This window comes from Oratosquilla oratoria, chromosome 10 (assembly GCF_046742065.1).
Source record: "Oratosquilla oratoria isolate Oo_2021 chromosome 10, ASM4674206v1, whole genome shotgun sequence".
Taxonomy (NCBI): domain Eukaryota; kingdom Metazoa; phylum Arthropoda; class Malacostraca; order Stomatopoda; family Squillidae; genus Oratosquilla; species Oratosquilla oratoria.
The window spans coordinates 72,965,314-72,982,025 of record NC_134786.1 but is presented as its reverse complement, the minus strand read 5'-3'; the positions used below and the strand labels follow the sequence as shown (position 1 = coordinate 72,982,025).

The following is a 16,712-nucleotide window of genomic DNA, read 5'->3' as shown; positions in this document are numbered from 1 at the left end:
AATTAGCAGGAGCAGCAAGCACTTTAATCAAGGAGGTCAAGAGGATAATTGAGAACGGAGGGAGAGGTGGCATGGTTGGAGTCACCTGAGAAGTATTGAGAATGGATGAGGGTATGGAGGGAGAGGAACATGGCAAGGATGAATTATATAAGCTGTTCATTTCCTAAGACTGTATGTACTTTGAGAATGTCCTGGTAACGACGAAACATCAGTGAATAAAACTCCAACTGTTCTCTGTGTTTAGCTCACTGCCCTTCCACTCACTTGTTTATTTATTCATTTATCATTATTATTATTATTATTATTATTTTTTTCTTTTTGCATCCAACCTAGTTATGGACCAAAGGGTCTCCTGTTGGCATGCTCCACCTTTGTAATCCTTTGTAATGAAGTGGCCTTGCTATGGATGTGCTGTGTCTTGTGACACTGCTTCTGACCCAGGGCAGTGGACAAGATGCAGAGATGACCCATCATCCAGGAGGTGCCAAGATAAGAGGGAGGGAAGAGGGTAGAAGGGAGTGGGGTATGTTAGGGATGGAATGGGTTTCTATGCCTTTGTTTTTTGACTACCTTCCTTGTAAGGGGGAAAAAGCCTTTGGTATATGTACATACATACATATACCAAAGGCTTTTCCCCCCTACCTGGGGGGGTAGCCAAAAAGAAAAAGGCATAGAAACCACTCCCACCCATTCCATTTCCTATATTTTCCACTCCCCTCCACCCTCACCCCCTTCTTATCTTGGCACCTCCTGGATGATGGGTCATCCCTGCATCCTGTCCACTGCCCTGGATCAGAAGCAGTGTCACAAGATACAGCACATCCACAGCAAGGCCGCTTCATAACTTCGGGGACCCCCCCTCTCCGTCTCCTCAAGCAGAAAAGGAGAAGACGGGGAGAAATCCCTTTGGGCTGCGTCAATTTTTTTTTTTTTTTTTTTTTTCCCCTCATACATACTTCCTCGCCCCCCATCCTCCACCCACTCCCCCTCATGCATCACAGCATTATCTATACACAACCCCTCTCCATTCACCTCTATCTTCTGTCCTCTCCCGTCCTTCCTCCACAGACATTCCTCTCTTTTGTAATGCCCCTTTCACCCCATCCATCCATCTCATCCTAGGATGCCCCCTCATATTCACTCCTTCCACCTCTGCCTTCCACACTTCTTTGACTAATCTTTCTTCACTCATTCTTTCCATTCAACCCTATCTCCCAGTTCCCTTTCCACCCCTGTTCTCCTCCTCACCTCCTCATTTCTCACTCTATCTAGCCTAGTAACCCCTATCATACTTCTCAGACATTTCATCTCAAACTCATTCAAGCTCCTTCTCTCTTCCTCTCTCATATTCCATGTTTCTGCCCCGCACAATGCTGTTGGCACAATCACTCCTTCATATAACCTCCTCTTAGCATCCATTCCCAGATGTCTATTTCTCATTACACTTTTCAATCCACCAAGACATTTACTCGCTTTTCTCAATTTACATTCTACCTCCACCCCCACTCCTCCCTTTCCTACCACATTCACACCCAAGTATCTAAAACTATCCACTTCCTCCAGTCTTTCACCCTTAATGCTCACCTCCAGCCTGCTGTCACTCTCTCCCCTTGTACATCTCATCACCTTACTTTTACCCACATTTATCTTCAGCTTCCTTCTTTCACACACCTTCTCAAACTCTATCACTAACTTCCTCAATCCCTCCTCTGATCCTGCTACAAGTGCAGTGTCATCAACAAACAACAACTGGCTCATCTCCCACTTTTCTCCATTTTCTTTAATCATCACCAATCCCTGACCAACTACCCTTGCATTCACCTCTCGCACCACCCCATCCATGTAAAGATTGAACAGCCAGGGCGACATAACATATCCCTGACGAAGTCCCACCTTTACCTCAAACCATTCACTCTCTCCATTTCTAATCCTAACACAAGCTCTACTACTCTCGTAAAAACTCTTGACTGCTCTTAACAGCTTTCCTCCTGTCCTATATATCTGCAGTACCTCCCACAATGCCTTCCTGTCTACCCTGTCATAAGCCTTTTCCAGATCCATAAAAGCCCCCAAAATATCCTTACCTTTTCCTATAGCTTTCTCACATATCTGTCTTACCAAAAAATCTGATCTACACAACCTCTACCTGTCCTAAACCCACACTGTTCCTCACCAATTACTCCCTCTGTTCCTCTCCTAATCCTCTCAATCAAGACCATCCCATAAGCCTTCCCAACTACACTCAACAAGCTGATCCCTCTGTAACTACTACACTCACATTTGTCCCCCTTTCCCTTGTAAAGCGGAATCATACAGGCACTCCTCCAGTTCTCCAGCATTCTACCCTCTCTCAAATAAACATTAAACAACCTCACCAGCCAGTCCACCATCACTGTACCTCCTTTCTTCAGACATTCTGCATGGCAACCATCCAGACCAGGTGCCTTACCTGCTCTCATCATCTTAACAGCTGCTTTCACTTCATCCTTCCCTATTTCTCCTCCATTTTCCTCACTCATCACTCTCATTTTCTTAGTGCTTCTCACTGCTACTACCATTCCCTTCCTATCCTCCTTCACATTTAGCAACTCCCTAAAATACACCTGCCCACTTTCCTCTGACTGCCTTCTCTTCTATTATCATCTCTCCATCTGTACCTTTTACCTTTTCTTCTCTACTTGATTCGCCTCCTTTTTCTCTTTTAATTTCCTTCCAAATCATCTTTTTATTGCTTTAAAAAATTTCTGTCATACTCTTACCCCATTTCATATCTGCTCTCCTCTTTGCTTCCTTTATCTTATGCTTAGCTTCCCTTCTCTTTGGTATATGTATTTTGTGTATTTCTGTTATCAGTGCATTTTTCCATTCCTAAGGGAGTTTTTATTCTTTTAAGGATTGATGAAAAGATGGGAAGACAGTTTTTATACAGATGCCTAGAGGGCAATGTTGCCCAAACTGGAATAAAACAATAAAACTCAGAATAAGACTCCAGTCTTTCCTCTTCCCACCCATTTCATATATATATATATATATATATATATATATATATATACACTTTCATTGTTTTGCATGTAATAATCATGTCAGTTTTCTTCCTTTTTTCTTTTAATGAGGGGAGATCCCGTTCTTATATGGTCCGTCTACAAAACTGGGACCATTTTGATTATTGTTCTGTGTATTCTCTTGATCTTATTGATATCCTTTTTGTTTGGGGACCACACTACTGCTACATTTTCAATTCTAGAGAGAGATAAGGTTCTTTATGAGATTTTTCATCTTCCCCTGGTTGATGAAGTGAAAACACAACTTGTGTTTTTCAACAACTTATATGTGTTCTGCATCTTCTATGTGGTGATTGCACCATGGGCATTTGGTGTCTGTAGGCCAATTCTTTGACTGGTATTGTTATGGGTTATGATCAGCAATCAAATTTTGATCAGTGATTTATTTTGTAGACATAATCACCATTCATGATTTACTGATAAGTTTATTTGAAATTTTCTTGTGGTGGTAAAATTTAGTCCCCTGAGTCTGTGTGCTGGTATATTTTTTGTTTGTACTCTTTCAATTCAGGTCATTGCCCAACACTGAAAGTGCCAACACAGAATAGGTTTGGCCAAAGACTTATATGCATCCACCCTAAAAGAAACAACACCTCGTCTTACACTGTCCTATTCTCACCCTACCTGGACAACAACAGAAAATGTTTTCTTTGAGTGACTTGTGTGCCAGTACTGGTTACCTAGGGGTTATGGGTTTCTTATAAGAGCGACTTGGGGCAATGTATTGATTGATTTATGTTGGTTTTTGTATATCTGACCCAAATAATTTTAAAACATGCCTCTTATTGCTTTAACATGCAAGTTTAGATGTAAATAGCTTCATGTATTTGATGTTGAAAATATCTTTTAAGTATGTTTTATTATTGCAGATGGCAAACAATTTTGAGGAAAACCTAGAAAAACTGCTGTCTCGCCTTGGTGCTAGAACTCTTGAGGATGTAGTTAATACATTACCAAGTGCCCGTAATGCAGGTTAGCATGATGTTTTTGTTTGAGTATGATGTGTTTTGACTTGGTCATCCTCCTTATAAAGGGAAAGCGCTTTTGGTGTACATATACCAAAAGGACCTTCCTCCCTTACAAAGGGGATGGCCTAATCAAGCTATACATCCATTCCTCACTGATCCCACATCCATCCAACACCCGTATGTTGTCCATTCTATCTCCACACAAAAGTACATTCACACTGATCACAAAACAAACTCTTCAAGACAGACCACTGAACTCACTACTCCTATAAAACTATAAACCCTTTTTTGATATCAGCCTCACAGGAAAATCCCTCCTAAGAAGCAAGAACCACACTATCATCCTTGTGTTGTAGTCACCACACAGCTCTAATACAGTACCTGTACAGAATAGGGCTGGGCACAGAATCAAACTGCCCTAGATGCAACCATCACACAGAGGACAATGAACAATACATCATACGCTACTGGCCCACACTAGCTGTTCCCAGATGGCAACACAATATTTCTTCATTGAGTGACCTCTGGGACAGACTGGTGGTTGTACCAGATACCTAGGAGCCAAGCCATGGATCTCCTACAAGAGAGACCTGGGACAATGGATTGATTTATTGGATTGTGATTGTTTCAGTTATATTGTCTGTAAGTGTTTGTTTCTTTTGTTTTATTGGAGAAGGGTATCCCATTGTGCATTTGTGTTAGGAGTCTAATAATGTATCAGGTGTTGTCTTCTATAACTGTTGTGTATTCAATGAATGTGGTGTTTAGTATCCTGTAGTAATGTTTTGTTTAGGAATTGAAGTAACTTCATGTGCTTGTGATATAACTGATATTTGTACATATGTGATTTGTTTAAGAATATGTTTTTGTGGGGGTATGTTTTTGGGTGTGTTGATGTTTGGTGACTGCCACTCAATTGTATTGTTTGTGGTGTATTTGAAGTGGTTTCATGTGTAACACATGTTACATGTGATGGAAGTGTGTGAATAATTTATAGGTTTTATGCATGTGAGATGTGTATTGGCTTGGGTTAATTTCTATGTCTCAAGGTAGACAGAGGAGGTTTGGGAGGGCAGGTGTGGGAGTATTGACCTGATGTAAAAAAAAACAAAAGAGAGGGAGATAGGTTGGTTACTGGTATGAAGTAATTGATAGGATTGAGTGAGTTTCTGAGTCTGATCCAGAGACCAGGTACCAGGCCCTCTGGGCTGCACCTCCTTATGGTAATGGAAGTGATTTGACATATTTGCAACTGGGAGGTGTCAGGCTCTTCTCTGTCAATCTTCTTCTCTCAGTCAATGGTGCCACACCTTGCCAGCATGCTGTGTAACACATTTACATAGTGGAACCTTGATTTTCTATAATTCAGTTATACAACATGTGTAGTTTGCATCATCTGCAATGAAGCTCATGTAACATTCCACACCCTCATCCATGTCATTCACATAAATAGCAAACATTATTGGAGCCAATACTAATCTTTATGAAACTCCACTAATTACCTCTTCCCAAGTAGAACTTATCTCTGAGCACTACCCTCATTTTTCTTCCATGCAAAAAATCTATCCATTTCAATAGTTTACCTTGTATCCCTCCTATGGTTTCCAGTTTTCTTAATATTTTTTTTTGCGAGGGACTTTATCAAAATCTTTTTGCCGATCTAGGAATGCACAATTAGCCCATCCATCCCTTTCTTGTATTATATCTAGTAGACTTGAGTAAAAACAGATAAAATTTATGGTACATGATCTTCCCAGTCTAAATGCAAATTGTTTTGGAATTTGTATATTGTTCTCCAAATATTTTGTCAATCTTCTTTTTATAATTTTTTCATAAGTTTTAGCTACCGTGCTTGTAAGGGAAACGGGTCTGTAATTTGTTGGGTCTTCCCAATTTTCTCCTTTATAAATTGGTACAATATCAGCATTTTTCCAGTCTTCTGGTATGTTTCCTTCTTTAAGCGAGCAACTTGTTAAGTTAAATATTTTGTCTTGGTTCTTCCAATTTGCTATTCCACCCAGGCCATGCAATTTCCTGACATCAAGGTTCATTATTTGATCCATTATTTCTTTTAGAGTTACTATTATTTCCCTCATGGGGGGGGGGATTTCACTTCTTTCCCTTCATCCTGATGTTGTATTTTTTCTCTAGTGAAAATCGACTTGAAGTGTTTGCCCATGACTTCAGCCATTTCTGTATCTTCTGTGTATTCCATATTCTCTTTGTGTAGCTTCACTGTTTCGTATTTATTTTTTAGTTTACCATTTACAAAAAAAAAAAAAATTGACGCAGCCTGAAAGGATTTCTCCCTGTCTTCTCCTTTTCTGCATGGGGGGACAGAGAGGGGGGTTGCTGAATTTATAAAGCAGCCTTGCTGTGGATGTGCTGTCTTGTGACACTGCTTCTGACCCAGGGCAGTGGACAGGATGCAGGGATGACCTGTCATCCAGGAGGTGCCAAGATAAGAGGGGGGGAGGAGGGTAGAGGGGAGTGGAATATATAGGAAATGGAATGGGTGGGAGTGGTTTCTATGCCTTTTTCTTTTTGGCTACCCCCCTGTGTAGGGGGAAAAAGCCTTTGGTGTATGTATGTATGTATTTACATATTTATAGAATAGTTTTGGCTGATCCTTACATTTTTCTATTATGTCTTTTTCATAATTTAATTTTTCTTCCCTGCGCATTTTTACATATTCGTTCCCTTGATTAATATATATTTGCCACTTTCTAGGTTTTTTGTCTTTTCTCCATCTTTTCCAAGCTTTATCTCTTCTATCTTTTGCTTTGCTGCACCTTCTATTAAACCAGCACTTAATATACACCTTTTCCTGTTTTTGTTTTGGGGCATATTTATCCACTCCTTCTTTATAGATTTTCATCAGAATCATCCATTTTTCTTCCACTTGTGTTTCTTGTACAATTTTCCTCAGCTCACTTTAAGAAAAAAATTCCTAAGTTTCTCAAAGTCCATTTTACTATACATCAGTCTTCCTTTTCTGTGTTTCTCATTTCTCTTTATATATATTTCCTCCTTTAATTCTAACTCGAGTAGTATGTGGTCACTCTTTGCAATTGGTGTCTTGTATTCAATTTTGTCTACTATTTCAGGTTCTGATGTAAATAATAAATCTAGTCTCAATGGTTCTTTATTATTTCTAAATCTAGTGTTTTCTTTTACCTATTGTGTCATTGTATGTTCTATAGCAATGTCGAGTAATACATAAGAACATAAGAACATAAGAAATAAAGGAGACTGCAAAAGACCATAAGGCCTACACTAGGCAGCTCCGTATCCATCACCACCTGTCATCCCCATCCATAAAGTTGTCTAATCGTTTTTAAAACAACTGATAGTTTCAGCGCTTACTACATGGTTACATTTCCCCATTGATCCTCTCTGCCTTTCACTGTCCTCTCTTCCCAATATATTTCTTTGCAATTAAAATCTCCCATGAGTACTGCATTACTTTCATCCTTCAGCATCTCGTTTAATGAAGATCTTGTATTGTCTAACATTTTGGAATTAGCTCTCTCCAAGACCCCATTTTTTAGGGCACATATATCATTGCAAACTTTGTGCTTTTCATGTCGCTATCTTCAACTCTTATTGTGATCATCTCTACCTGGTTCTCTCTATATGTAATTTTCATCACATTTAAGTTTTTCTTAACCAGGAACATGACTTCTCCACCTTGTTTCTATTCCCTATTTCTAAGCCAGTGATTATATAATCCATGTCCAACACTGGTACTAGTGGACCCCATAATTTTGCCTCTACAATTCCTATTGGTACTAGTGGACCCCATAATTTTGCCTCTAAAATTCCTATTGGTACTAATGGACCCCTTAATTTTACCTCTACAATTCCTATTATGTTTGGTTTTGCTTCTGAAAGGTAATCGTTTAGTTCATTTAATCCTGAGATTAATCCATCTATGTTGGTATAAGCTAATTTTGATTTTCTATGCCCTCCATCTCATTCTCTGAACCTTTTTTTTTTTTTCTTGAATATATATACAATTTTTTCAGTCTCATATCTAACACTCCAATAGAACTGTGTTATACACTATTTCCATTGTTTTCTCGTTTTTTCTTTAGCTTTGTTTCTTAATGCCTTAATTCTTTCTCTTTCCTCATCATTCATGTCTCTTTTTATTCATATATTTTATAGTGTTTGTTTCTTGTTAATTTTCCTGTTCTTACTAAGATTTTTTCCATTGCCATTTGTGACCTTAATTTGATCATTAGTGGTAGACTTTTTCCTTCTGCATACTTACCCATTCTGTGCACTTCCTCTGTTTCCATATTTATTTCTTGCTCTTTATCTTGTACTACTTTTTGAACATTTCTTGCCAATTCTTTGTCCTCTTTATCTCTCAGGAACCAATTTAGGTTATTTTTTCCTTTAGACCATATATTACTATACACATTTTGTTGTCTACTGTATCTCATACTAGATTTTCTTTTTCTTTAATTACAGTACTACCTCTCATTAACGGACTAAAAGGAGGGTAACGGTGTCCGTTGATGTGAATAATCCGTTTATTTGGAGTGGTTTTTGGGTGGCATAGTGATTGCACAACACTAAACAACAGCACCAAAAACACCGAAAACACTGCAAACACAGCTAATTAACATCCATTAATGAGAGGTAGTACTGTACCTTGATAACTGCATCTTTGGCCTTCTCCTGCATTTGTTGATGAACATTTTTTTTTTTTTTCTCTCCCTTCCAAATTACCTTATCTTCTTTGTCTTTTTTCCAATCATTCCTGAGTTGTTGCAAATCATCATCTCCTATGATTTTTCTGGCTTCCACGGTCATTATTTTTATCCGTTCATCCACCTCTTTCCTTATGGTCTCATTATTTGTGTTTTCATTATTTTTCAACCTCTCGTTTTCACCTTTTAACTCGGCCAGTTCTTTTTTAGTACACTTACCTGTTCTTTTATTTCAGTGTGTGTTTACTTTTTTTTAAGTTATTTCCTATTCATCTTCCATCAATAGTTTCTTGCTTCCATGATTCATTCTTATTTCTCATGTCCCTCTCTATGTCTATAATTCTACTAAAAAGTCTTCTTTCATACCCATTGAATCCAGAAAAATGACCCTCATTGCCATTGTCAAATAGAAACCTTTTTGTACCTCTCAGTGATCTGAAGCCTATGTTTACATTTTGCTTCGCTCTTGCACTGGCAGATGGCTCTGGGTACATGTTTCTCTGACCCGTTGCCAATTTCTTTCATTTTACTTCAATTACACACTATTTAAGTTATAATTTAACCATTTCGGGTATCCACAAGCACTCCCCTTCCTATATATCACACTCTAGATATTCTTATATTGTAGCACTATTAAAGGATTCTGTTTTTAAAGTAATTCTCAGGAGCTCCAATTTATGTGTGTTATCACTGATGATCGACATGTAAGTGCATATGGGCCTAGTAGTGAGAAGAGTGTAGAGGAAAGGGAGGCTTTTTGGATAGACTTATATAAGTGCATAGAGGGTTTAGGGAGAAATGTCAGTGTAGTGGTATTGGGAAACCTTAATGCTAGGGTAGGAAATAAACCAATAGATGGAGTGGTTGGAAGTGTGGAGTTCCAGGAAAAAATCATAGTGGAGGGTTGATGGTGGAGATGTGTCTAGAAAGAGTTGATGATAGCAAATACATTGTTTAGGAAGAAAGTCAAGCATAAGTACACATAGGAGAGGGTGGTGGATGGAAGGGTGGTAGATAGAGCATTAGTGGACTATATAGTGGTAACCAGGAGAATAATAGGAAGAGTTACGGATGTACATGTTCTAAGGGGAGAGAGTGGGGGAATATCAGATCATTTTTGGTGGAAGGTAAGGTGAGAGTGGAGGATAGATGGAGAAAGAGGAAAAGGACAGAAGGTAGGGAGGTGCTTAGAGTGAACTGCTTAAGTGAGAAAGAAGAGTAGAAGCTGAGAGAAGAGTGGGAGGGAGTGAAGGATAGAGTAGAGCTAGGAGTGGAGGAGGAATAGGGATGTTTCAAGGAAGGAGTCATAAGGTTACAAAGATGGGGTGTGGAACAAGGAGGGTGGGAGGAAATAGAAGGAAGGGAAGTGAGTGATGGGATGAGGAAGCAAAGAAGGTTGTAGAAGAGAAGAAACGAGCAATCTAAGATTGGTTACAAAATAGGATGGGAGAATCATATGAGAGGTACAAGGAAAAGAGAAGAGGAGTAAAGTCTGTCTGATTTTCATTTATTGTTATTTATTATTTACCTGTTTGTTTATTATTTAACTATACCTATGCATTTATTTGTGTATTTTATTTGTTATTTACATTATTATAGTTTTTATTTATTATTTTATTATAATGATTTTTTTCGCATCCGACCTAGATATGGACCAAAAGGTCTCCTGTCGGCATGCTCCGCCTTTGTAATCCTTTGTAAGATGAAAGAGGCAAAGATGAGAGCAGATGTGAAATGGGGTAAGAGTATGACAAAATTTTGAAAGTAATGAAAAAAAAATTTTTGAAAGAAATTAACCCCTTCCATACGGTGCCGCACACGTAGGCGTCATGGGGAGCGAGTGTATTCGCGAGGCTGCCATATCGGCGTCTTGATTATATTTATTGTAGTTGCCCCTCCATAATGACATTCTTTCTAATTCTTTTGTAATCGCATTTTCTATGGTTATCAAAATTCACGGGTGAAGAGAGAACGATCGATATAAGCGGTGACTATATTTTATGATGCGAGTATTATTACGACACGTCGTACGGCTGGCATTGGTTGCTGCCACCGAGATCTAAGTCCATGACGCCTACGTGTGCGGCACCGTATGGAAGGGGTTAAGAGAGTAAAAGGAGGCAAATTGAATAGAGAAGCAAAGGTAAAAGGTGCAGATGGAGAGGAAAATGGAAGAAATGGCAGTAAGAGGAAGATGGGCCAATTATTTTAAGGAGTTGCTAAATGTGAAGGAGGATAGGGAGGAAAGGGTAGTTGCAGTGGGAAGTGCTAAGAAAATGACAGTGATGAGTGAGGAAAATGGAGAAATAAGGAAAGATGAAGTGAAGGCAGCTGTTAAGATGATGAGAGCAGGTAAGGCACTGGGATTAGATGGGTGTCATGCAGAATGTCTGAAAAAAGGAGGTACAGTGATGGTGGACTGGCTGGTGAGGTTATTTAATGTTTGTTTAAGAGGGTAGAGTGCTGGAGGACTGGAGGAGTGCCTGTATAGTTCCACTTTACAAGGGAAAGGGGGACAAGTGTGAGAGTAGTAGTTTGAGAGGGATGAGTTTGTTAAGTGTAGTTGGGAAGGCTTATGGGAGGGTCTTGATTGAGAGGATTAGGAGAGGAATAGAGGGAGTAGTTGGTGAGGAACCGTGTGACTTTAGGACAGGTAGGAGTTGCGTGGATTGGATTTTTTTGGTAAGATCATTCATACATACATACATGAATTACATATATACATCTGGGCCTCTTTCCCCTTATAAGGGAGGTAGCCAGCCAAGGCACACACCTACTACTACCAATTCCATTTCTATCCACTACTCATTGTTTCCCTCACATCTTAGCTCCTCATGGATGAAAGGTCATCCTTGTCTCCTGCCCACCCAGGTCAAAAACTCTGCAGTAAGACACAACACATCCACAGCAGGGCAGCTTCATTTACATGGTGACTCTCCCTCCTTGTCTCTTCATGTAAAGAATAGATAAGTTGGGGAGAAATTTCTTTTGGCCTGGATTAAATGTCATAAATGTATGACCCTTCTCCACTCACACCTATCCCCTGCCTTCTCTCTTCTCAACTCAATAGACATTCCACTTTTGCTTAAAGTCCCTCTCACTCTGTACATCCATCTCATTTTGGTTGTCTCCGTAAGTTCACTCCATCCATCTCTTATTTCCACTTTTGTTAATTTTTCTTCACTAATTCTTTCCATGTATCCAAACCATCCCAATAATCATCAGCCCTATCTGCCAACTCCCATTCTACCCTTGCTCACCTCCTCACCTCCACATTTCTCACTCTATCCAACTTTAACTCTCACCATACTTCCCATACACTTCATCTCAAACAAATTTAAACTTCTCCTTTCTACCTCTCATAAATCCTAAGTCTCTGCCTTACACATTGTCATAGGCATACTCACCCCTTCATATAATCACCTCTTTGCATCCATTCCCAGATGCCTGCCTATTTTTTATGTACATATAGGTGCATGTATATCTGTGGAATGCATTCAGTGATCAAGATTAGTCTAATGATAATTATGATGTTTATTGTACATACATACATATACCAAGGCTTTTTCCCCCTTACAAGGGAGGTAGCCAAAAAGGAAAAGGAATAAAATCATTTCCACCCATTCCATCCCTGAATACACTCCACACCCCTCCACCCTCTCTCTTATCTTAGCACCTCCTGGATGACGGGTCATCCCTGCACCTTGTCCACTGCCCTGGGTCAGAAGCAGTGTTGCAAGACACAGCACATCCACAGCAAGGCCGCTTCATTAAATCGGCGACCCCCCTCTTAGTCCCCCCATTGCATAAAAGGAGAAGACGGGGAGAAATCCCTTCGGGCTGCGTCAAATTTTGCTCACACATACTACCTCACCCCCCATCCCCCCACCCATTCCACCTCATGCAATCACATCATCATCCATATACAACCGTTCTCTATTCACCCCTGTCTTCTGTCCTCTCCCGTCCTTCCTCAACAGACATTCCCCTCTTCCCCAAAGCCCCCTTCACCCTATCCATCCACCTCATCCTAGGACGTCCCCTCATGTTCACTCTCTCCACATCTGCCTTCTATACTTCTTTTACTAGTCTTTCTTCACTCATTCTTTCCATATTTATTGTAATTTGTAGAATATATTTTCTTTGCTATTTTGTATTTTGACAGAGAGTTACATCAGAGCTGCAGAGAAAAAGTTGCAAACAGGCAATGTTGAAGAGGCCTTTCATTATCTCTCACTCTCACATTCAACACTTCTTCATCATCGAATCTCCATGCGTGTTCACAAACCACGGTCTGTATAGTGTTCACTTTTTAGTAAGGATATTGTGTATGGGTTTCTTGTTGTGCAAAGACATGATATACTGATATATGCATGAATATATGGAGGAGGCTCACTGGCAGAGTGATTTAGTGTTGCTACTTGGGTATGAGGTTGAAGTGGAGGTGGATCAAATCCTGCTAGGAGAAAGTGAGTATGTAGTAAAGGCACACTACATTAAATTCCCTGCATGGAAAAAGCCCTCCTTTAGGTTGTTTCATCCTAATGTTTTCTGAGATTAGGAATTTGTAATAAGCCAAATCATGAACATATATATGTACAATAGATTGTTGACGAGTTAAACACTATATGAGGATGGAGCCTTTATTTGTACAACGTTTTGCTTATTACAGCTTTTTCAAGTACTTGAAAAAGCTGTAATAAGCGAAACATCATACAAATAAAGGCTCCATCCTCATATGGTGTTTAACTCGTCAATCTTGTTGGCAACTGCCACTTTCATGAAAACAATAGATTGTATGTTCACCTGATACCTGTTGTAATGATGTAGTAAATGCACTGGAAACTGCATGAATTTTTATTTTTTCAATTCTTTTTTTAAATTGACACATAGTATGTAGAGTTGTACTTTTTTAACTTTTGTAGAGCAAAGTTATTTCCAAACAATTTTAATATTTTCAACACTGTGTTTAAAAAGTGAGCCAAGCAAATATAAGTGGGAAAGGGTTGTGAGGGGAGGGTGGTTGAGGGGCAATAATAACCTCTATAGTGGTACCCAAAAGGGGAAACTGGAAGAAGGAGAGATCAGGGGATTTTCAGGTTATATCTCTCATCCCAGTTTCTCCTTAGCCCACATTATCCAAGAGACACTTCTCCCAATTCCATGTTGCACTTACCCTTCTCATCACTTCCCAATAGTGCAACATTACCTGACACTCTACGCACCATGCTTACCAACCAACTCCAGCTCATGCCTCTGTTTCAGTTTGATTTCACTTGACAGTAACACATCAGTCTTTGCACTCACTAACTTATCTTTTGCTTTCATCTGTACTATATTGGTCCACATTTAATTACCCAATTATTTAGGGGTGGGATACAGAAGAGATTTAAGGAAAGTAGTGCAAAGAAGGGATAGTTGAAGTTTCTTATAAGTGAGTTAGCATCCCTCTGTGAGTGTGTTTTGATTACTTTTGAAGGAAGTTTGTGCCAGTTAATGACTGTGGGATAAACAAAATATATTCTACTTAGTGATTAAATTTGAGCCCAGTTCTGATGAATGATAATTACATTTGCCATTGTTATTATAGGAATGGACAAGAGAGCTCTTCTGGGTTTACTAGTGAAAACAAAAAACAACATCTTGTTGCCTACAGCAAAGATGACACATTAAATATGCTAAGACAGCTCCCATCAGGTAAGACCACAGGGCATAGAACTGTTTTATTCCTTTCATATAAAAAGTGTTAAGGCAATACCCCCTAGCACTATATTTTCCATAATGGATATTGTTCTTTTGTCTATTCTGGTATATTTTTTCTCCCTCCTTCCTTCCTTTCTTCTCTCTCTTTGATTTCATATAACTTTCTCAGCCTTCCTTTTCCTACATACTTTTTCTCTATTCTTACTTTGTTCATATTTTTTCCTTCATTATCTCATGACTCTTCCTATCTCATGTCATCCATTCCTTTTCTTTTTCCTTTCTATAAATCTGCTTATTTTTTTGCCACTTCCTTTTTTCACTTCATTTCCTTTTTTCTAGAGCACTTGTGGCGCAGTGGGAAATGTGCTGGTCTTGTCTCTTCCTAGTCATGGGCTTGAGTCCCACACTCCTCTCTGAATGACAGCAGACAGTTACCTGCCCCAACAATCCAAGCACGTGGTTGTCTGGAGTGAGCAGTGTCACTGATGATTTCTGGTGAAGCCTCCATCCAGTTATTTCTGAGCCATTACTCTAGTTTGTCTATGTAGGCTTAGCTGCTATTTTGTAGTTTCTATGGTAGGTTATAATTGCCAGGTCATCTGTGCGAGTACATTGGTATTAAGTTCTGGATCTGGAGTTGAGAAATCATTAGTGAAGAGATTGAATGGCATCGATGAGTATTGCCTCTTGGGGGACTCCATTGTACAGTGCCCGCAAGGGAAATGTTCCCATGAAAAACGCAAGTGAAATATTCCCACGAGATTTGTAGGGTACTTTTCCACTGCATTCCCGCCATACAAATAGTGGGAGAAGCTTGGAGTGATGTGGCTCATACCAGCCTGGCTGACTCCCCCCCCCCTCACCCATGCGGGATGCCTCTGTCTGCTCCCAGAGCCCAGTGAGAGAGGATCTGTGATGCTCTGCTCCTTGTTCACACTTCTCACAGATTTTAATCAACTTTGAAGCTCTGCCAAACAACTTCAGCTGATCACAATGGGACGTACAAAGCTCACTGTGGAGGAGAAGACCCGTACACTCACCCTACTGGAGCAGGGAGTGCCTATGATTCATGTAGCCAGCGAGCTGAATGTAAGCAGAAGGACTATCTACAAGCTGAAATATGCTGCTGCTGCACTCCCTGGTGGCACTGTCCCACCAAGGAAAGCAGGCTCTGGGGGGCCAAAGAAAGACTTCTCCAAAGACAGATAACATCTTAAAGCAAGAAGTAGGGAAAAATCCTTCGATAACAGCAACTGAGTTAAAAAATAAGCACCCTGAGCTGCTGAAAAATGTTGCTATTCGAACAATCCAACATCGCCTTCAAAAGGACCTGGGTTTGACCTGTTGGCATGCCATCAAGAAACCGCTGTTGACAGAGACCATGAAGAAGAAGAGGATGCTATTTGCAAAGAAATATAAGGACTGGACCCAGGAGTAGTGGAAGAATGTGATGTGGAGTGATGAAAGCACCTTCTGACTTGTCAGGGGGGGTGCCAAAGTGGTGAGTAGGCCTAGTGGTGTGTCCAGGTACGACCCATGGTACACCGTAAAGACTGTGAAACACCCGGATAGTGTGATGGTTTGGGGCTGCTTCAGTGGGAAAAAGGGCAGGGGTGGAGTGTATTTCCTCCCCAAGAACGTAACAATGAGGGCAAGTAATTATATTGATGTACTGAAAGATCACTTCATGCTTATGTGGGAAATTCATGAGTGTGATTATTTTATGCGTGATGGTGCCCCTGCCCATAAGTGAAAAGCTGTGAAAAAGTTCCTGGCAGATAATAATATTGATGTTTTGGATTGGCCTGGTAATTCCCCTGATCTAAACCCAATTGAAAATGTCTGGAACCAAATGAAAAGTGAAGTGGAAAAGTCGTGCCCCCACCTTGATCACCAGCCTGAAGGCCTTGCAGAAGTTGTGGGTCACGATGGATGCCTCCTACTTCAAAAACCTAGCCATTTCAATGCCAAAGAGGCTTGAACAGATGTTAAAAACAAAAGGAAACATGTCTAAGTACTAGGAGTAAACATACATACATACATATACCAAGGCTTTTTCCATCTTACAAGGGAGGTAGCCAAAAAGGAAAAGGCATAAAATCATTCCCACCCATTCCATCCCTGAATACACTCCACACCCCTCCACCCTCCCTCTTATCTTAGCACCTCCTGGATGATGGGTCATCCCTGCACCTTGTCCACTGCCCTGGGTCAGAAGCAGTGTCGCAAGACACAGCACATCCACAGCAAGGCCGCTT

General features: G+C 40.1%; 1 protein-coding gene across 2 annotated transcripts in view; it reads left to right on the top strand.

The window, feature by feature from the left end:
* Sse (extra spindle pole bodies like 1, separase) overlaps positions 1–16,712 on the top strand; it is a 108,786-nt gene that overhangs the window by 2,426 nt on the left and 89,648 nt on the right. For both annotated transcript variants that reach the window (XM_076192047.1, XM_076192046.1), the window contains exons 2-4: positions 3,932–4,034; positions 12,917–13,043; positions 14,342–14,448. In XM_076192047.1, coding sequence (XP_076048162.1) covers positions 3,932–4,034; positions 12,917–13,043; positions 14,342–14,448 — 337 coding nt within the window. The remainder of the gene's footprint in view (positions 1–3,931; positions 4,035–12,916; positions 13,044–14,341; positions 14,449–16,712) is intronic.